Raw genomic sequence first — 21,552 nt, forward strand, 5'->3', positions numbered from 1 at the left:
ATTGCACTGTAGTCAGAGAACACATTCTGTATAATTTCATGTAGTTCCAGTTTGTTGAGAAATGCCCTATGGCTAACATATGGTCATTTTTGACAAATGTTCCATGTACACTTGGGAGTGATGGGTATTTAGCAGTAGCTGGGTACAGAGTTCTAGTAATATCAATTAAGTAAATATGTTAATTATGTTGCATAAATTTTCTGTATCTTTCTAACCTTTTCATTTTCTATTTTTTTATCTATTACTGAGAAAGATGTCTTAAAAATCTATCATCATTGTGAATTTACTCGTTACTTTTAGTTTCATCAATGTTTGCTTTATTTATTTTTAGATTGTGTAATTAGGAGCATTAAAATTTAAAATTATTACAACTTCTTGGTAGATTGAAATTTTATATCAATGTGAACTGTTATTCTTTATTTAAAAATAGTCTAAGCTTAGGGTCTGCACTAGCTAATGTTATAGCTACACCAGCTCTCCTTTGGTGAGTGTTTGTGTGCTGTGTCTTTAAAAAATGCTATCACTTTAAACATTTCTGCATTTTAATGTAAGTAACATTTTAATGTAAGTTGTTTTGTTTCACATTTTTGGCCTTACTGCACAGCATCTGGGATTTTAAGTTCCCTGACCAAGAATGGAACCTCTGCCCCCTGCAGTGGAAGCTTGGAGTCTCAACTGCTGAACCATCAGGGAAGTCCCAATGTACATCTTTTATAAGCAGCATATATTGGTTTTTGTTTTTAATCCAGCCTGACAATAGTTGTTTTTAATGTAAATTTCTATTAAAGCTTAACAAAAACACATACAAATGAATAAATGATAAATGTACTGTTGAACAAATTCTGACAAAGTAAATACAGCTGTGTAGCCAGCACCCAGCCCAGGAAACAGAACATGACCTTCACATACGAGTACCTTCTCACGCCCCCTTTTAGTCACTGCCCTTCGAAGTGTAAACACCATTCTAACACTGTAGATTAGCTTTACCTGCTTTTGAACTTTATATAAATAGACTCTTTCAGATTAATCGGAGTATTTAATGAAATATTAGGAAAAAAAAAACTTTTACATGTAATGGACTTAAGGAAATTTTTGTGTTTAAATCAGCCATCCAAATACATGTCTTGAATTCATGATTCATTTGATAGCTTTTGTCTCCTTTCTTATTTCCTTTCAGATTATGTATGTACAATTATTATTGTTCAATTTTCTCCTATTACCGTGTATTTATATATTTTAATTAACCTCTATCTGGCATAGTGCCCTAAAGATGATATTTTTTAATTGAAATATTGGTTTATTGAAATATAAATTTGTACTCCCAAAACTTTCCAGGCAATGCAAAGACATCTGAACACTTCAACTCTGAATTTTACATTTCTCCCACCTTCTACGCTTCTCTTGTCATGTATTTTAATTCCTTATGAATTTTTAATCTAAAATTTATTATGAAATATTATTATTATTAATTTATCTTTTTCTACACACTTACTCTTTCTGTGGCTCTTCATTCCTTCCTCCATCTCTGCGCTTCCATTTGTGATCATTTTTCTTCTGCCTAAAGAGTTTTGCCTTTCCTCTACTCTAAACCTGTTGGCAATTAATTCTCTCAGTTTTCTGTCTCTAGAAAAAAATCATTATTTTGCCTCCATTTCTGAAGGATATTTTTCACTGAATACAGAGAAATGCTTTCCTTCTATCGCTTTGGGAGTATCACTGTATTGTCTTTCTGGATTCCAACGTTTCTGTTGGAAAGTTGGCTGTCAGTCCTATCCCTGCCTCTCTGCACAATTTTCTGCTGCTGCCTTGAAGATTTTCTCATCGTCTGAGGAGTCAGCAGTTCTCATAGCCACGGTGTTCTCTCCTGGGTTTCACAGCACTTCTTGAGTCTGTGACTTGATATTTCTTGTCCATTTTGGAAAGTTCTCAAACATCGTCTCTCAAATATCACTTGTGTCTTATCCTCTGTCTCCAATCCTTCCTCATGTGGCCGTTTCACGATGTCCCGTATGTCTTGAACATTTTTTCCTGCCTTTTTTCATCCTTTTGCCTATTTAAGCTGGAGCACTGTCTCCAGCTCTAGAATTCACTTTCTAGAAAAGGTTCTAGTTTACTAGCACAAGTCTCCATTTTGTCACTTAGTCCTCTTATCATGCCTCTCTTTAGGTCTTCTGGTATCTGGATCAGTGGGTTTGAGTCTACTGTCTACTGTGTTTCTCGTGATTTTTCAGTCAAGATTGGTCTATTTATTTCCCCTGAGTTTTCAGTCAGGCCTTGTTTCCCCATATTCTGTTTTTTTTTTTTTTTTTAATAGCTGAATGCTCTCTGTTGTATATGGAAAATTGTAGCTATCATTTGACGCTCTGTATGTTATTAACTTCTTCTGGAAAGCATATGCTTTTGCTTATCATGGGCATGTAGGCTGCAGGCAGACCATCTTAACCCAGAGTGAATTTACTTTTTAAACTATTTATTTACTTGTCTGGCACCGGGTCTCACTTGCAGCACATGGGATCTTTCATTTGTGGCATGTGGGATGTAGTTCCCTGAGCAGGGATTGAATCCAGGCCCCCTGCCCTGGGAGCACTGAGTCTATACTAGAGGACCTCTGGGGAGGTCCCAACCCAGAGTGGATTTAGTCAGAGACGAAGATGATTTGATTTTCCAGTGGTCATGTATGGATGTGAGAGTTGGACTATAAAGAAAGCTGAGCACTGAAGAACTGATGCTTTTGAACTGTGGTGTTGGAGAAGACTCTTGAGAGTCCCTTGGACTGCAAAGGGTGATCCAACCAGTCCATCTTAAAGGATATCAGTCCTGAATGTTCATTGGAAGGACTGAGGCTGAAGCTGAAACTCCAATACTTTGGTCACCTGATGCGAAGAGCTGACTCATTTGAAAAGACACTGACGCTGGGAAAGATTGAAGGCAGGAGGAGAAGGGGACAACAGAGGATGAGATGGTTGGATGGCATCACTGACTCAATGGACATGAGTTTGAGGAAACACTGGGAGTTGGTGATGGACAGGGAGGCCTGGCATGCTTCAGTCCATGGGGTCGCAAAGAATCAGACAAGACTGAATGACTGAACTGAACTGAAGATGACTTGAGGCTCAGCTTGGGCTTTATAAGGGCTTCAGTCATCCAGAGGTCGTCACCCCCTGTCTGCTTCTAGTGCATTCTTACCCGAAGTTATTATCACAACTGAAAGCCTAGGATGTTTTCTATATCTCTTCTCCATGGTGACCTGTGAATGCCAATCTTTGTCATTTCCCCCATGCTGAGATCCTGTTAAAATCTCAGGTTAAAAAAAAAAAAAATCTCAGGTTAGTGTCTTAGACTCTCAGGGGCTGCTTTTGAGGTCAGCGTTTGAATGGAGGAGAACTATGGTGCCGATTGTCAGATACACCCAGTTCTCTAGATCTTGGTCTGTGTCTGATGTTACCTTCCCCCCAACACACACAATCCAGCAGCATTTTCAGTTGTTGCTGGAGAGAAGAGTTGTTTCCAAGTATCTTTGCCTGTCATTGTACCAAGTGGAATCCCAAATTTCAATAAATGATTTTTAAGAATAAAAAGTGAACAATTTTATTGGAAACACATCTCGTAATGAAAAGAATAGGATCTTTTAAAAATCAGTTTGTATATCCATGGATGAATATGATGGATCTGTAGAATGAGACAAGTTTAGAATTGACTCTACTCCTATTTGTTAAATCTAAGTGCTGAGAAAGTAGTTTACATAAACAAGTAGATGGCAATAGAAATAGTTTGTCATTTAATTCTTTGAACTGCTTCTTTGAATGCTAACATTCACATAGTGATCTATCATCATAAATTTTAAAATACTGCTTCAGCTGACAATTCAATTAAGTTTTTCTTAAATAATTTAAAAGAGAGCATTGGAAATTACTTGGTTTTTTTAGGTTTTGTTATTTTGTCACTGCATGCATTCTTTTCTATACACCTACTCCAATAGTTTGAACTGTTCCTTTGGTTGGCCCTGGAGGCTTTTGAATACTAGGGCAATGCACCTTAGTAAGGTTCTTAATCAACAAGGGGTACTCCTTTCTTATATAAAGTGGGAAAAGGGTGTATTTTTAATCAGAACAGACTTTGCACTATATATGAAAGGTGATGATCTTCAAAGAGATTCCTTTAATGGTGCTCTTGGAAATCCTTACAGTTTGAAGACCCCTGAACCAGGAAAACAGGCATTAGTACTGCTACTCTAAGGGAGCTTCAGAAGGCAGCAGGGTTTAGTGTCATGAGGAGCTGGAGGTAAGATGTGAAGGGTGGCTGTCATTTATTCTCAGGCTTGTCCCCCAGCTGAAGCTCTAGCAGCTGAGCAGAGAGAGGGAGAACCTTCACTGCAGAGAAAACCAAGCCTTATTGCTCACTGTCTGCAGATAAGCAGAAAGCTAGATGATGGAGTGAGAGGATTGTGTCTCAACTCAGCAGAGATGCCCTGAATGCAAGTCCTGCGGGAACAGTTAATTTGGATAGAACCTGTGTACCTCCATGTGGATCCGGGAAGGGAGAGCCCAGTCCCTGAGTACACAGAAACAGGGGCCAGTCCAATCCTTCTGCGCACTCTGTCCAGGACGGTCTCTCCCAGGTGGAATCTCAAAAAGCAGCACCAATCATCACCAGACCTCTAGTATTGAAAACCCAGAATGAATAAATAACTGGCAAAGGAAGCAGCCAGCCAGCAAAGACAGCCACGGTGGAATGAAACATGGAATTAGTGAGTGGTAGTTTTAGAGAGGGCAAGGCTCATTATTCCTGGGAGAATTTGTGTGGGGGCTTGGTTTTATTTTTCTTAGTCTTTATCTGATGGAAATCAGAGCATCGGAGGGGCTGTGTTGCGTGGATCCCATGAGCTCTTTCTCTGGTCAGGAGTCTGTGGACCCCTCTCTGGCTCCACCACGGGCTCAGTCTGTGGGCCTGGGCGCCCTGCAGCTGCTTCCAGAACATTTTCATGGCCTCCCCAGGAGCGTGAGTTTGGTCAACTGAGGGCCTTCAGGTCACCCTACCTGTGCCTGGGGAAAGCAGGGATTCCTGAATCTCTGCACAGGAGTCTGTGGGGAAACAAGGGCAATGGCCTGGCTCTAGCATTTTCAAAGACGAGCCGGGAACTTGGCAGGAAGCGTCTGGCTTCACCAGCCCATCAAGGGCAGGCCTTGGCTTTGCTGCATCTTGTTTCCTCGTGGTTCCCAGGGAACTTGGAAGGGAACTGCCCTTAATTAGGGCTCATTGTCTAGGTCCTCATCTTATCTCTGTCAGAAGTCTGTTTTCCCACCTCAGCAACCCAATAAAAATATCCTGAGCTGAAAATAAAGAGTTAGACGGAACTTAAAAGACAGCCCAAGAGAACCACTAATCCCATGCACCTTTATGCAAACAAGAAAGAATAATTAAGGCTTTCTTCTTCAAAACACTTAACTTCCATCCACTAGAAAATTATTTTAATATATCCTAGCAACACTTGACTCTCATGGATGAAAATACTGTCAAAATAAACATGGGAACCTGCGATGGTGACAGTGTCAGCCACACCCCCAAGGACACGGCATCCGAATGCAAGGAACAGCCCTTCACAGCAGCCTCACATCAACGAGTTTTATTTTATAGCTGAGAAAACAACAGCCTCAGGTGGAAGAGGTGACTGCCCCAAGGTCTCCTTGCCGTCTACTAATCAGCTTCCTGGCTCTGAAACTTTTCTGCTGTTTTCCTGAATAATCCTTCCTTCCTGGCAGCTCCCTCCAAGGACCACCAAGCTGAGCCTGTGAAAATCACGCCTCTCCAAACTTCCTAGAACACAGGTCTCACCTTCCAAGTGCCTCTCGGCTTGCCAACTCTGATGCGTCTTGTAACAATAACCCTTGCAAGCTGCATTTTATGCGGGTGTACGGCTGCTGAATATGTGTCTCAGGAGAGCTTATTAAAACAGCTAAGCCAATTAGCTCTCTTAGACACATGTAACCTTTTCCAGGGAGACATATCGGAGGCACAGGAGCTTGTGGGGACAAGTCCTTGGGGGAAGCTTGGCCTTTGATCTCAGAGACCCTTTCCCGAGTCGGCCTGGCCCACAGGGCTGGGAGGACTCTTCTGATCTGGGGGCCTTGGGGCTGGGGGGACTGGCCCAGGCACAAGGTGCCACAAGGGCTGGCCCGTGATCAGGGGGAGGGAGCTGAGATGAGAAGCATCCATCCAATAGAGAGGATTGTGGAAACTCCACCGAAAATGACTCACTGGGCATAAGAGGTGACTGATAGGAACCCAAGGGCGGGGGTGGCATGTGCCTAACCCTGGCTGGGCAGCTGCTTTTGGAAGGCTGTGGGGAAACTTCAGCAAGGCATTGTGAGGCCATTGTTAGACACCACTGACGCGACTTAGCAGTAGCAGGAGTGAGTGGATTCACTAACCAGAACAAAAGAAGGTGTTTTGTTTTTTCTTTTCCTGTTTAATTGAAAAGTGTGGGGAAAGAATCATGACAAATTTTATTCTTTCTACATTTTGTTTCCTTCAAAAACCAGTATGAGATGAGGTACAATGATCATTGTCACTATACAAGCCCAGACTCTCCTGCAATAGAAGGAAATTAAAGAATACTGTGGGGTTATTATTATGAACCCTTCTTGATACTACACTGAAGTTAAACAGCTACAGAGTTTGGAGCTGGCCAGTGATGCTGCAGATAATAAATCCAGATGCTGTCTTTGCCCCTTGGCAGGGAACCCTGGGATGGCCACTCTCTCCTGGAACCTTTTCTTTCCTCTCGTCTCAGCAGCAAGTGGGGCCAACAGATTCCAGCTGGCCTGCTCTCCAGTGGGCCCTCCCCTGCCCCTCGGGTGACGTCAGGCCACTCATCAGATTCCTTCAAAGGGTGATGTCACTCTCCTTCGTTGTACTTTTCACGGCTCTTCTGTCTTTCCTCCTGCTTCCAGAGCAACCCCTTTGCTTCCTCTGCAGCCTCACTCGCCCCATCTGATCCTCGAGCGCCACCTTCCCCCAGGCCATGCCTGGGACACTCTCCACTCTGCTTGTCGCCTCTCCCCTGGCTGACCTTCCCGGCCACAGCTTCATCATCCCGGGTCCTCTCTGCACCACCTTGATGTGTCTCCAGCTCCCCTCTCTGAGCCTGTGACTTGACAGGGTCAACTCAGACATTCCTCTGCCTCCACACTGCTCCTCTTTCAATTCCCAGGTTAGGCAAAGACTCGACCTCCCTCTGTACCAATCTGTAACCTGGAAACCAAGTGTCTGGCTGGTTGCTGCTCGACCCCTCCATCGCAGATGCAGTGCGTCGCCAGGTCCTGGTGATTTTAGCCCCTAAGTGTGTCCCCAACCCCCCCGTTTCTCCCCATCTCTGCTGCCCTCGTCCACACTGTTCTCACCTCTCTCCTGGGTCCTTGCAGGACCTTCCTGGTGGGCTGGCCGCCCTTCTCCACCCCCTCCGGATGCCTGTGCTCCCTGCTCCAAGGCCCTGCCAAAGTTCTCTTATCAAATTCACATACTATACTGTCCCCTCCTTCCTTAAGACCCTCCAGTGACTTCTAGTTCCTCTCAGGATAAGAATACATTTTTCAGTTGGCCCATGCATGGAGCCTGGCCTGACCTCAGCTTCTCTCACCCCACCACACCCCGTCCATCCTCCTCTCTTAGTTTTTTGAAACTTCCAAGCTCCTCTCATCCCTTAACACATGTCATCTGCTCAGATCGGATGCTCCTTCCACCACTACCCTCCCACCATGCCCTCAGGTGTTAACATACATCGCCCTCTAGGGTGAAACCAGATCCCCTATTAGATGAAGTCATAAGGCAATCGACTTTTCGTCATTATACTTTAAAGAAGTGGACTTTTCATTTATCCAGGCAAGTATTAGATTATCATCTGTCTCCTGGATTGGATGGATGGTAAGTTCCCTGGGGGAGCGGGGCAGAGGCGGGGAGAGCCTGTATCTGGTTTTGCTCATGGCCGTCTCCTGAGAGCTTATTAGGGGCCCTGAGTCACACCCTTGTAAGATGTTTTATGAAGAAGCAGATTTGCCATGATTTGTGAAGAATGGGAGTGCGTCCCTGGGTTTCTCTTTAAGGCTTTCCAATGACTATAATGGACGTTGCTGAGAAACCCTGGCTGAGACACCATCCTGTGAGAGGAGCCTGGCTGTGGCTGAACAGCTCTGAAGGCTCGGGAGAGCAGGGGGGAGCAGTCCGCGGCAGGCAGCACTCCAGAGCGACGCCACCCTCCCCAGCCTCTCTGCCGTGGGACTGGCTGAGCCTCTAAAGGAGGCTTTCGAAGATCGATCACGCCTCTGAGACAACCTCTGGCCTGAAATGCTAACGTGTCTCCTTTTCCTTGCTGATGCAGACAGACCACGGCAGCATCGACACAGACCTTACCCCCAGGTACCAGCAAACAAAGGAAAGCACCCAAGGTGCATTCAACCCAGAGCTGTTGTTTGGTCACCAAGCCGTGTCCGACTCTTTGTGACCCATGGACTGCAGCACGCCAGGCTTCCCTGTCCTTCACTGTCTCCCTGAGTTTGCTCCAACTCGTGTCTGTTGAGTCAGTGATGCCATCCAGAGACTCTTAGAGAATTCCGCCCCAAGAGTACTTGGCAGACAAAATGAACCAGAGGGTTTGGGGGGTGTTATTGATACTTTGATGAGTTTTTGAGACATGTTTCTCTCACATTGGGAAAAAAAACCCAAATCTCCTAGATATTATAGATGTATATATGTTGTCATGTCAAAGACCATCTGGTATTTCTCATCACTATGTTCTCTTGTATGAGCATTGACTTGTGAGTGTAGTATGTATATGTTTGTTTTTCTAGCAAAAAAACAACAACATAGTTTTGATCTGTTTCCTAAAGAGCTCTTGATTTAGAAGTATAGGTAACTGAAAATTACTTACTGACTAAAGCCTCTTCAGGTCCTAAAATTGCAACCACCTTAAAGATCAATGCCAAACAGGCAGTGTTACTGGAAAATTTAGTGAAAATCTGGGTCCCTGTGTTTGAATGTTTGAAAAAACTATTCCAGTCTTTAATCCAGATGTTTGGAGTCACATATAGATAGAATCCAAGAACTCAGACATTTGCATGATTGATGCTGGGCTCCTAGACTGCCCCCAGACTAGGTTCATTTATCTAAGTTTGGCCAAGGGAAAGCTGTCAGGGACCTAGCGTGGTGGGGCAGAACAAGATGCTGTGAACAGTCCGCAAGTCCTGATCAGTAGCCAGGAACTGTCTCCTCACTTATCCAGACTAAATCAACTTGATTTTAATAACCCAAACTGGACTGGGAAGCTTCCTTGGTGGCTCAGACAGTAAAGAATCTGTCTGCAATGTGGGAGGCCTGGGTTTGATCCCTGGGTTGGGAAGATCCCCTGGAGGAGGGCATGGCAACCCACTCCAGTCTTCTTGCCTGGAGAATCCCCATGGACAGAGGAGCCTGGTGGGCTGTAGTCCATGGGGTCACAAAGAGTCAGACACGACTGAGTGAGCACACGCAAACTGGACTGGAGCTGGGTCACATACCCACCTGTTAACTCCCCACCCAGCCCACCTCTGGGAGGCAGGGGAGGAGAAGCTGGTTGGAAATGTGTCTTTCCCCACATAAGGTGTCTTATTTGTTTCGACACCTGCACAGGACAGAGGCCATATCCACACCCAACACCATCCCCAGCCGTATGAACATTTGCCCCCAGTTCTTCCTGACTGCTTGGCCTTATGGAGTTAGTGCTGCAAAATCATGACTGAAGATGTAAACTTAGAGTCTCCAAACGCTTGCTCCAAGAGTTTTAACCACAGACTCCTAAAAGGCTGCTGCTTTTGTTCCTTTGGAGGCGAGGGGGGCGGGGTGCAGTTCATCAGAGTCATGAGAATAAACTTGAAAACTTCTGCCATTGTGTAAAGTAACATCAGTTGTTCACAGAGCTCAGATTCTATTTCCATGCAATGGTTTACTTACCCTCCTATATTCCCCCATGTCACCTCTTCTCCTCAAGGCATCCTTCTCCTTGGTTTGGTCTCCATCTGAAGTGAATACTGGAGACTCTTCTCTTCCCTGCTCAATAAAACCCCCTGGACTTCGAACCAGAGGGATGGAACAGGGAAATAAAGTTAGGGGATGACACACCCTCAACTTATGCTTCACAGATCACTCCTAGATCCTGGCTGATCTAGGGGAGCCTTCCCTCCAAGTATTTGATTTAGGGCCTGGGATCATTTCCTGAGGGGATCATCTCCCCCCTGCACAGCTCCATGGCATCACTGGGTGGGGAAATGAAGGCTCTGCTTACAATATTAAATTTCTCAAGACTTGAGGTGGGGTCCTTTGGACTCTTCACCAGTGATCAATTTTTCAGTCTGCCGCTTTATCTACCTGACAGGAAGACTTGAACTCCTGCCATTTTTAAATTGCACTTCTAAATATTGACTTCATGGCGAGACTCGAAGTGTCATAACACAGCTCACTGGAGCAACGAAGATTTCCCAGGCCTCGTCAAGAGGTCTGTACAATGTCCAGTGGGGAGTGGAGAGGGGAGAGGAGGATTTGAGAAGCAAAGAAAACCAAGTCACATTTGGAAGAAATGCCACTGCACTCTGCTTAATCTTGCAGAGACCAAGGACCACACCGGGCCAGGTGCTGTGTCTGGAGGGGGCTGAGGTGGGAAGGGAAAGGACAGCAGCGGCTGCTAATGCCTTAGCAGTCAGCCAGTAAGAACGGAGGGGCCGGAGCATGCCGGACGTGGGCTGGGCGGCAGGCCCTTCAGAGCCAGCAGGTTCTCAAGGAATCTGAATTTGTGGATCCAGTTTACAAGGACTGGACGGTGTCTAAGAAGCCAGAGACTTTTCATCCAATTTCTATCAAGACTTCCACACAGCCAGACAGTTAGCTAATCTTCGTTTGGAGGAAATTCTAGGAGGTTATCTTTCTTAGCTTCTGCCCTCCTGACAGGTAACACCTTAAACTGACCTCAAGGAGTATTTGTCATGTCACATTAGCTGGGACTCAGAGAAAGCGACTGGCTTTTTCTTGCCCTTCAGGAGCCGTTTTGGAGGTGCAGCAAGATACTTTACATGCAAACTAGTGTTGAGACTTTGTAGCTACTCGGTGATATATAAATTCAAATTGTTGATTATGGTTACGGAGCCAGATGCCCCAAGGTGAGATCAAGAGTGAAGCTCTGTAGTAGGACAGAGAGAAGTCTGAAATGCGGCAAGTGTCTCCTTTAGGGTCTTCCCCCACCTTTCCGGGAGCATCGGCATCCAAAGCCACCCAAAAGGTCATGGGAGAGGGGGAACATAGGCCGATGAAGCATGTGAGGAGAGGGGAGGAGATTCCGGGGGAGATCCTCTTCAAGGCAGGAAGAACTCAAGTTTCAAGACACGGAAAGTTAAATTAATCCGATATTGTGGAAGGTGACCCTTACAGCACCAGGGCAGTATTAGTCTTGATGGTCTGTTCTGAGGTGGTCCCTAAGACAGTGCAATCCATCTGTGCCTCTCCTGGGCCTAAGCACCAGGATCCTTGTGCTTTTCGATGCTGATTACTGCAAATGACCTCAAAATGCAGCAACGTTTGGCTCTGGACCTCATCATGTTGTGCTGAAACTGAGCCTGACTCCTCTCGGAGTCTGATTAGCTTGGCTGAGGCACCCAGTTGTTTTCTTAATCTTACATCCAACTGTTTGAAAAATGGAGCCTCCATTTAAGGTGATGGCATCTTCTAAACCTTACCCTTGCTTGAAAGCTTTTTCTCACGTCAGGCAAGGTAGCCATTAGGGACGAAACCCAAGGTGTTTCCTGAAGCAACTCTAATACGCCCCCAACTCTGCATCTGCCAGCAGGACTGGTCTGTTTGTTCCGCTGCTCAGAGGTGAAGTAGCAGATGTGATGTGAAAGCTGCCCTGGTCGTCCCAGGCTCACCTGTGGACGCTAGTCACTGCTCAGCGGCAGCTTTAGGGCACTTGCTGCAGCATGGCAGGTCGCCCCGCTCCCCATCTGTCTGTGTTCCACGCTCCTCCTCCGGGAGCTGGCATGGCCTTGAATGCCCTGAACCACTCTCCATGTGACCGCCGCCAACCAGCATCCTGCAAACTCCTGCTAAAGGCCCACGTCCTCAATGTGGGCCACCTGTGACTCAGCCTGGGCTTACTCACCCTTCTCTCCAGGCTTCCGCATTCCCCCAGAACCCACCACGCTCTCACCATTTCATCAGGCTGCTTTGCCACCAGCCCAGCCCAGTGAAATCCCTCTAGCAGCTTCTCTGCTCGTACCCCTCATTTCTTCTAGGCCTCCCCCATCTCTCCTTCCACAACAACAATCATCTAGGATTGCACCATGAAGCAATAGGAAAAAAGTGTCTGCAGCCATGTGTGTGGAAAAGTCAAATTGCCCACTTGCCTAGCAACACATCTGGTCAATGGGAAGGCAGAGGTGAGTCGATTATTTTGTTGTCATGGAATCCTGTCATCCTTAATGACAGAGTTTTGGCTGACAAAACGAGAGCCTCCCGGACTTCCCTGGTGGTCCGGTGGTTCAGACTGCGCTTCCACCGCAGGGGGCACAGGTTCAATCCCTGGTTGGGGTAACTAAGATCTTATAAGCCATGCGGCGCAGCCAAAAAATAGAACAAAAGAAAAGGACGAGAGATGCTGAAGTCTCCTTGCGGCCTCCAGGACAGTCTACATGACTGCTTATCTCCCTCACTGAGGTAAGTAAAGTCCTTCAGTTTCTCACTGACTATATGTATAGCAGGCAGACTATTAATATAGAGGCTTCACTGAATGCACAACCAAAAAGTTTCAAGAGCTTTGAACCCTCTTTTCAGTATTGTAGGAGATCTCAAAATCTACAGAAATGGTACTCCAAATTCTTTTGTAAGACAAATAAGTGCCCTATTACTTCTCTCTCCTGGGTATCCAAAATTTTGCCCATGAAAATGCATGCTATGCTGCAGAAATATTGCTGAACCAAGGATAGTAAGAGATGGCATAGTGTCTGGTCTGATGCTAGTGTTCAAACCAAAATATAAAGGAGACTTCCCTGGTGGTTAAGAGTCTGCCTGCCAATACTGGGGACACAGGTTTGATCCCTGGTCTGGGAACTAACATCCCACATGACGCAGGGCAACAAAACAGAGCAAAAACCCTGGCCTGGTCTTCAAACACATCTATGTGCAGCAAAATATGAAGGACCACTTCCATAAGGTTCTTTTTGACCAAAGATCCCAGTTTTTCAAACCCTGGCTTGGTCTTCAAACACCTCCACGTGCATGCTTGTCTTCAGAGACGCCGCTGCACTTTGAGGTTTGGGAGGCTGGAGTGGCCCGGAGGTCAGCACGCTCACCTGGCCAATAGTACATGTAGACCTTCCTTCGGGCCTTGGTCAGAGTGACCCACAGAGGTTCTGATCCATTCCACCAGAGGGGCAACCGGCTGTCTCTGTTGATTCCTAAGTCAAATGACTTGTTGGTGTCGGGGTCCCACATGTAGTTCCCGGTCATCTGATGGACCTCACAGTGGCGACCTACATTAACGAAGACACAAGGCTGTCAGTTTATTGTTCTGGTGTTTTTACACATCATCTTTATTTTCTGAATTTATAAGCCATTCACGTTCATTTAGGGAGCAAAGAACAGCATATATTCTTGGTGGGGTTTTTTTAGTATTATTATTTTTTAAATCATAGATGTTTCTTTTCTCTTAGATTGTACCATAAAGGCAAACAACCCAGTAAGAAGTCCAATACTGATTGACGATGGGGCCATTTCGAGTGAAAGTAATTGGCCAAGTCTGAAGCTATTTTAAGTTAAACTGAGACCATGGTGTGTAAAACCTGACCTATTGTTCATGGCTCGACGTCTAGAAAAGAATTTCAGCGTGAACGCTGTAGATTCCCATGGGCTTGGGTTATGTTCTCAGCCTAGAGTTCTCTCTGCAGCCTTTCCAAACCCTCCTCCCACAAGATCACGAATCTAGACGCCACGGAGTTTGTTCCCATTTTTCCCGGATAAAGAGAAGTTATCGCTTCAAGTGCTGAATGATGATAGAACCCCTGATGTTTGGAACAGAATGGTGAAAAATAGACTCCGCTTTGAAAAACAAAGCAAGAAGACAGCCCTCCCAGTGGAGTGTGGTACAGACACGAGAGGAGCTTCTGTTGGGTGCAGAAGTGAAAGACACAGCGCTTGGACTCATTTGAAACATGAGGCTTAAATTATTTATTTTGGAGCAATCTGTTACATCTTTAAAGTAAAAATAACACAAACATTGGCAAGTGCATCAAAAATTGCTGCGATTTAGTGAGCATCATTTGGCACCGGGATGAAACAGGCTTTATCGAGCTCACTGACGATGCTTCATCAAAGTGGCTTTTTTGTTTCCTTGTTTGTTTGCTGTTGTTCTTTCTTCTTGCCAGCGCCTACTCTTCAACACCCACACTTTACTTTTAATCAAAAAAGGAGAAACCATAAAACACAATTTTGAAAATTTGTAGACTCAAAATATCCCAAAGTAAAAACCTTTTATTTCATCATAGAAACTCAGGTGTTCCACAAGTGATGCTTTCAATTTAAAGCCCAGAGAGCCAAACAAAATTGTTTTTGCCCAAAACTATAGAGTTAGTTTTTCGACCCTGACCAAAGCTTTCACATGTGAATTGACAGAATTAACAAATAAATAAAAACTTTGAGCAAATTATCCAATGACTAAAGAACTTCTTAGTTTCATTTATTCCTCCAACTAACATTTATTAAATGCTCCTATGGACTATACATTGTGAAAGATGTAGAGATTCACATTTGAATAAATGTGGTCCCCATACTCAAGCACCTTGTTATGCGTGTTGTTGTTTAGTTGCTAAGTTGTGTTCGACTCTTTGCTCCTCCGGGGACTGTAGCCCTCCAGGCTCCTCCGTCCATGGGATTCTCCAGGCAAGAATACTGGAGCGAGTTGCCATTTCCTTCTCCAGAGGATCTTCCCCACCCACAGCTCGACCCACGTCTCCTGCACTGGCAATTGGATTCTTTACCGCTGAGCCACCTGGGAAGCCCTTGCTATGTATAGCATTGGCCAAAAAGTTCAAATAGTAGGGAGAAGGGGTGTGTGTGTGTGTGTGTGTGTGTGTGTGTGCGCAGCAGTCTCTACTTTTAATTGGAACTGTTTTGATTACTCTAGAAGAAATGCATGAAACCCAGATGAAAGCAGGGGCTAATATGATTCAGTTTTGAAAATGTTCTGTATTCAGAGAAGCGTGAAGCAAACAAACAAAAAAAATTTTCAGTATTTACAAATTCCGTCCTTTGTCTCAGAAACCCTACAATATCATTTGATGAAATTTCCCTCTTTTTTTCAACACTCATATTCAACCCTCTAGACCCAAAGATTTTCAGGCTTTCTCACTATCCTTTGCTCTATCCCTCATGGGTGAAAAGTCATGGCCTCCCCCGGATGGTAGAGCTGTGATATGACTGGATTATGGGGTGTGTGTGTGTGTGTGTGTGTGTGTGTGTGTGTGTGTGTGTGTTTGTGAGAGAGAGAGAGAGAGGGAGGCAGACAGAGAATATTCTCCTGGAGAATTGCTGCTGAACTAAATTCTCTGCCTCTCCCACTTGTATTTTTCAGATACCCGTAAGGCCTCACTGAGGAGAGCTAAGATCTGTGTGTGCAGCTCTACCACACTTTTACATTTCAGACGATGAAGTCTTCTTTCCTGTGGTCATCTGGGTCTCTTCACTTTTTCCCTAAAGGGTCTTTGGTTTTCAACATTAGCTTTTGTATCTTCTTTCCATACCAGTTGGTCATGGTGCCTGTAGACTCCGGTGAACCTCAGAGACCTTAATTATGGCCCTCCCCAGGGGACTGCCTTTGAGATAAGACCTCCAGAGAGGGCTTTGGTCACCACCGGCACCCGGGCTGGTCCAGGCTGGCCCAGAGTTGCACGTCTCTTCTAAGGGGAGCTCAGACCTAAGCAGGTAAATTAGCCATCCCCACTGTCCTGAGACCCAACCCCTCTCCGGAGGATGAACGACATGAGCACCAGTAGGGAGGGTCCCAACCACTTCCTGGGAGAGGATGGTGCCCAAGAAGATCCCGGAACCAGTGGTTTCCCTCCTATCATTAACGGGTTTCGAAGTGAAGAGGGAGATCTTTCAACAAGAAGGTCATCTTGGAACCCTGCTCAGAAAGTGAGTTTTATTCTTTGGGGCTTCCCCGATAGCTCAGTTGGTAAAGGATCCACCTGCAGTGCAGGAGACCCCAGTTTGATTCCTGGTTTGGGAAGATCCGCTGGAGAAGGGAAAGGCTACCCACTCTGGTTTTCCTTCTATGATTAAAGGGTTTCAAAGTGATGAGGGGGCTCTCTCAATAAGAAGGTCATCTTGGAACTCTGTTCAGAAAGTGGGTTTTATTCTTTTAGTGGATTGGGCCTCGAGTTGAAGTGAGAGGGTGTATTCTTCAAAGGCTTAATCACAGATGCCGGGCTGGTCCCCAGGGGCATCCCTTTGTTCTGGGAAGCACTGCCTTTCAGGGAAGCCGGCAGGAGACGGTGGCTCTCCATCTCCTCGTCTGCTCAAATCTTCGCTCCCAGCTGAGGTGATTTTCCTTCGCATGAATATATGAAGGCTGGCAGTCTGGCTGTGACAGTATGAGTCTGCTCTTCCTCAAGCTGGTTTCCTTACCCACCCCGGCCCTCTCTCGCGCTTTTGTTTTTATTGCTCGGGGAAAAGAGGAAAAGAACAGAACAGAACGGAGCACATTGTACCGGCTTCTGCAGCCCACAAGCTCTCCTCTCCATATTTCTGCCTGACCCGTGTCTATTTTTAGGCATCTGCAGCTCTTCTTGATTTTTCTCTGCTCTGGGCTTTCTAAACGGAGACTCGCTGTAATTTGATTATTCGGACCCTTTGCTCAAAACATCAGTAGAAACTTTCTTGACACCATCACAAACCACAAATCCCAGGTGGATTTCAGGTACGGTGTTAAGGAAGATCTGCCTCCTCTCCCTCCTCCCCCGCCTCCTCCAAATGCAGCTCTGTACACACATATGCCTATGAATACATATGAACTGGAGAAGGTAACAGCAACCCACTCCAGTATTGTTGCCTGGAAAATCCCATGGACAGAGGAGCTGGCGGGCTATAGCCCATGGGCTGGCAAAGAGTTGGACATGTCTTAGCAACTAAACCACCACCACATAGATGAATACCTGGCACGCAGTGAAACCTCTGAACATTAACTTACATTATGAACATGAGGATAGAGAGTCACGCCGACAAATGGAATCTGGGGATCAGCTGGAGCGTCCTTTCTTCTGAGCTCTCCACGTCATTTGTCCCAAACCCATTCCCACTGAATTCTTGCACTTCCCCGTGACACTCAGTACATCGCAGGCATCTCTCCTTCTAGACTCCTTCTGCCGTGACATACGGCACCCCAGAAGTGACGCTCAGGGCTTTATTGCACGGCACAAAGAAACCCGCTTACATGAAATATACGTGAGTCTGGTAACCTTAACGGGGGATTCAGTGGAGTGCTAAGAGGAAGACTGAGAGCAGAGCAAAGAACTGCGGATTGAGGGTCAGACATCCACGTTCTTAAAAGTCCTTTCAGCTACCCCCCCCCAAGGTTTCCTCCTTGGCCCCTCACTCAAAAAACTCTGGCCTTGTACACCTTACTGATTCATCTCCGCTACATAGCACCTACCTCCAAAGTTTCTCCTTGAATTTCAAAGTTCTCTCAAAAGCAGTTCAGCCCTCCAGAGCTCCTGCATCACTCCTAAGTTTGCACTGCTCATTAGCTTATGCATGCGTGCTAAGTTGCTCAGTCCTGTCTGACTCTTTTCGACCCCATGGACTGTGGCCTGCCAGGCACCCCTGTCCATGGGATTCTCTAGGCAAGAATACTGGAGTGGATTGCCGTGCCTCCTCCAGGGGAGCTTCCTGACCCAGGGGTTGAACCCAAGTCTCTTATGTCTCCTGCATTGGCAGCTGAAGAGTCTCAGTTGGAGACTAAACTGAGCTGATAAACTGATGAGGGCTTCCCACTACTGCCTCTTGGGAAGCCCTCATTAGCTTATCAGTTCAGCTCAGTTCAGTTGCTCAGTCGTGTCCGGCTCTTTGAGACCCCATAGACTGAAGCACACCAGGCCTCCCTGTTCATCACCAACTCCCAGAGTTTACTCAAACTCATGTCCATTGAGTCGGTGATGCCATCCAGCCATCTCATCCTCTGTCGTCCCCTTCTCCTCCTGCCTTCAATATTTTCCAGCCTCAGGGTCTTTTCCAATGAGTCGGTTCTTTGCATCAGGTGGCCAAAGGATTGGAGTTTCAGCTTCAGCATCAGTCCTTCCAATGAATATTCAGGACTGATCTCCTTTAGGATGGACTGGTTGAACCTCCTTGCAGTCCAAAGGACTCTCAAGAGTCTTCTCCAACACCACAATTCAAAAGAATCAATTATTTAGTGCTCAGCTTTCTTTATAGCACAACTCTCACATCCATACATGACAAGTGGAAAAACCAAAGCTTTGACTAGATGGAACTTTGTTAAGTAATGTCTCTACTTTTTAATATGCTGTCTAGGTTGGTCATAACTTTTCTTCCAAGGAGCAAGAGTCTTTTAATTTATTAGTTTATAGAATGCTTTAAAAAAAATAGGGGCAAGAGGAAGGAAGGAAGAAAATAAGGAAGGCAAAAAGGAAAAAAAAAAGAAAATGTTTCTTTGAACAGGAACTGCCCACTTCAGAAGGCCATTCTAGTTAGAGTTGTTACATTTATTTTAGCCCCCCACCCAAAAAAAGAAGTTGTAAGATTCCCAGTTAAATTTGAGTTTCAGATAAACAATTTTTTACTATAAATATATCCCCATTATTCCATGGAACATACTTCTCCTAAAAAATTATTTGTTGTTTACCTAAACTTCTAATTTAACTGAGTATCTTGTATCCTATCTGGCAATTCTAGAGAAAGCATCCTTTATTTGCTCCTATTTCATAGTCACAGTGAAGGAGAAGAAGCAAAATTAGAAGGTGTTCAACTGAGGTGATAGCATGTGCAAATAATGGTGAGACGAGGGGTGAACGTTTTATTCAGGTAAAACGTAGAACTTTCCTCTCTATCACTCAGGGCTCCCTTTCCTGGGAAGGCAAGATCTCCTTAATGACACGCTGGGCTAGTACAATTCAAAAGTGTCAGAGCTGCACTCAGCCAAGGTCCTGGCATGACACATGTATGTTGTCAAAGGGGGATATTTGCAAAGGGGTGGCCAGGGCCCTGGGGGGCTAATAAGAGATGGTGAAGCAACCCGGGCTTTTTCCACTTTCACCCATCATGCACCTGCCCCCCCACCCCCCGCCCAGGCTTGAAGGGAAATCAATACCCGGCCTCTGCTGTCCCCCCAGTGCTGTCCAGCTGAGGCAATCCGTGGGATCCTCCAGGGGCTCCAGGCAGGCCAGAGAAGGGGGAGGAGGGCAAAGAGACCAGTAGAGAATTCCTAGCACAGCCACCAAAGAGAATCCTAAGGTGTGGGCTTCTCACAAAAATCAATTGTGTTGACTTCTTAGTTCGAGGAGTGAGTCCTTAACTGGATATGGGGACCTCCTGAGCCTGAGGTTCCGCCACACGGCCTTGTGAGTGCATACGCCCCTGCACACATCTCAGGAATGGAATCGCCTGTTCTAACTTGTGCGCGCATGTGGCTCAGTCGCTTCAGTCACGTCTGACTCTGTGTGACCCTATGGACCGTAGCCCACCAGGCTCCTCTGTCCACGGGATTCTCCAGGCAAGAATATGGGAGCGAGTTGCCATGCCCTCCTGCAGGCAATCTTCCCCACCTAAGGATCGAACTTCCGTCTCAGGTTTTTTACCATCTGAGCCACCAGGGAAACCCCTGGCCTAACCCACCACCTATGAGTTCAGAAGTAAGGAATGACTCTCCACATTTTCTGTGTATTAGCTGCAAAGAGGTTGAATATTTTGCTCACTGTCCGAGTGCTAATAAATCGTACTGGACGAGTTGGCGCGGGGCAGGGGGTTGGTGGCTGCAAAGAGATATGAGCAACTCGAACTTGGATCATCTCTCTTTCATCATCATGTTCTGGGCACTTCACTTTTCATGGTTGCAATACTTTTAGTGGTTATATTTGCAATCTGGAACATAAAACTATGCTGATTTCAAGATGAGACCTCTTGGCCTTTTTTAGACCATTTATTTATGTCTCTAAACACACATACTGAGAAACGACATAGTGAATCGAATCACTAAACACTCAGGTTCCACAACCAATGAGGAATTTCTCTATTATACAAAAGCTTTCTGAATTCTTGGGCTGTGTAATCACCTTTACAAAGTAATACTCATCTTTAGTTTCTAAAGCCATTCATTGTTTTTCTGACATCCAAGTGTTTCCATTAGATGAATATGGCCACATCTATTATATATCAAAATAGCTGGTTGAAAAGTGAAGTCATACTTCAGGCACATCAGTTTAGTCAAAACATAGAGATGTAAATACAGGTTACAAAATGTTAACACGGACTTTGGAAGTGATTCTTTTAGAGCATACACATTTTCACCCAGAGGCAGCACTCAGGTGACTTCTGAGCCCAGAGCTGCAGGCAGGCCTCTGCGGCCACATCTGCGGAAGTCTGGGTTACAAGCATGCGTGATGGACACCTGGCGCCAGCTGTGGGCAAGCTGTCCATCTCTGAGAGGTTGACGGGTACAGTGGAGACGGCATGAACGCATGGTCAGATGGGTCAGAGTTGAGGTGAAGGGGTCTTCCCCCATCTCTAGCTATGAAATTGAGGCTAATCTTTAAATTCTCAGAGCCTCACATTTCCATCTCTAAAATGGGAATAATAATACTTCCCTGGCTGGACTGTGATGAGTATTAAAGACAAAAACAGTTTAAAAACATATGTAATGCTTACCGTGTTCCAAGGTTTGTTCTAAGTCCATCTGTTACAGGTTGAACAGTGCTGTGCTTGGTCACTCACTCGTGTCCCACTCTGCAACCCTATGGACTGTAGCCAAACAGGCTCCTCTGTTCATGAGGATTCTCCAGGCGAGAATACTGGAGTGGGTTGCCGCGCCCTCCTCAGGTTGAATGGTACCCTCCCCAAAAAAGATATATTGAAGTCTTCAATGCCCAGTACCTCAAAAGGTGACCATATTTGGAAAGTGGATCTTTACAGAGGAAATCAAGTTCAAGTGAGGTCACAGGGGGCCCCTAATCCCATCAGACTGATGTCCTTATAAAGGGGGGCATTTAGACACTGGGAGCGACATGTATAGAGGAAAGATGCTGTGAAGCCACAGGGAGAAGACGGTTATCGACAAGCCAAGGAACACCAGGGACCCCAGAAGCTGGGGGTGGCGAGGAAGGACCCTCCCCTGGCGCCTTCAGAGGGACCAGGGCCCTGCCAACTCCTTGGTTTCTGGCCTCTGGCCACCAGAACAGCAAGACAATGCATTTGTGGTGTTCCAAAGCACCCAACTTGTACTTACAGCAGCTTTAGGAAACCAGCACGTTTAAT

The 21,552-nt window shown here is 45.8% G+C and overlaps 1 protein-coding gene across 1 annotated transcript in view; it reads right to left on the reverse strand.

Moving 5' to 3' along the window:
* Positions 1–21,552, reverse strand: part of ENPP6 (ectonucleotide pyrophosphatase/phosphodiesterase 6) — an 80,382-nt gene that overhangs the window by 34,262 nt on the left and 24,568 nt on the right. The window contains exon 2 of the mRNA XM_069573199.1: positions 13,365–13,544. Coding sequence (XP_069429300.1) covers positions 13,365–13,544 — 180 coding nt within the window. The remainder of the gene's footprint in view (positions 1–13,364; positions 13,545–21,552) is intronic.

The sequence above is a fragment of the Ovis canadensis genome, chromosome 26 (genome assembly GCF_042477335.2).
Source record: "Ovis canadensis isolate MfBH-ARS-UI-01 breed Bighorn chromosome 26, ARS-UI_OviCan_v2, whole genome shotgun sequence".
Classification (NCBI taxonomy): Eukaryota; Metazoa; Chordata; class Mammalia; order Artiodactyla; family Bovidae; genus Ovis; species Ovis canadensis.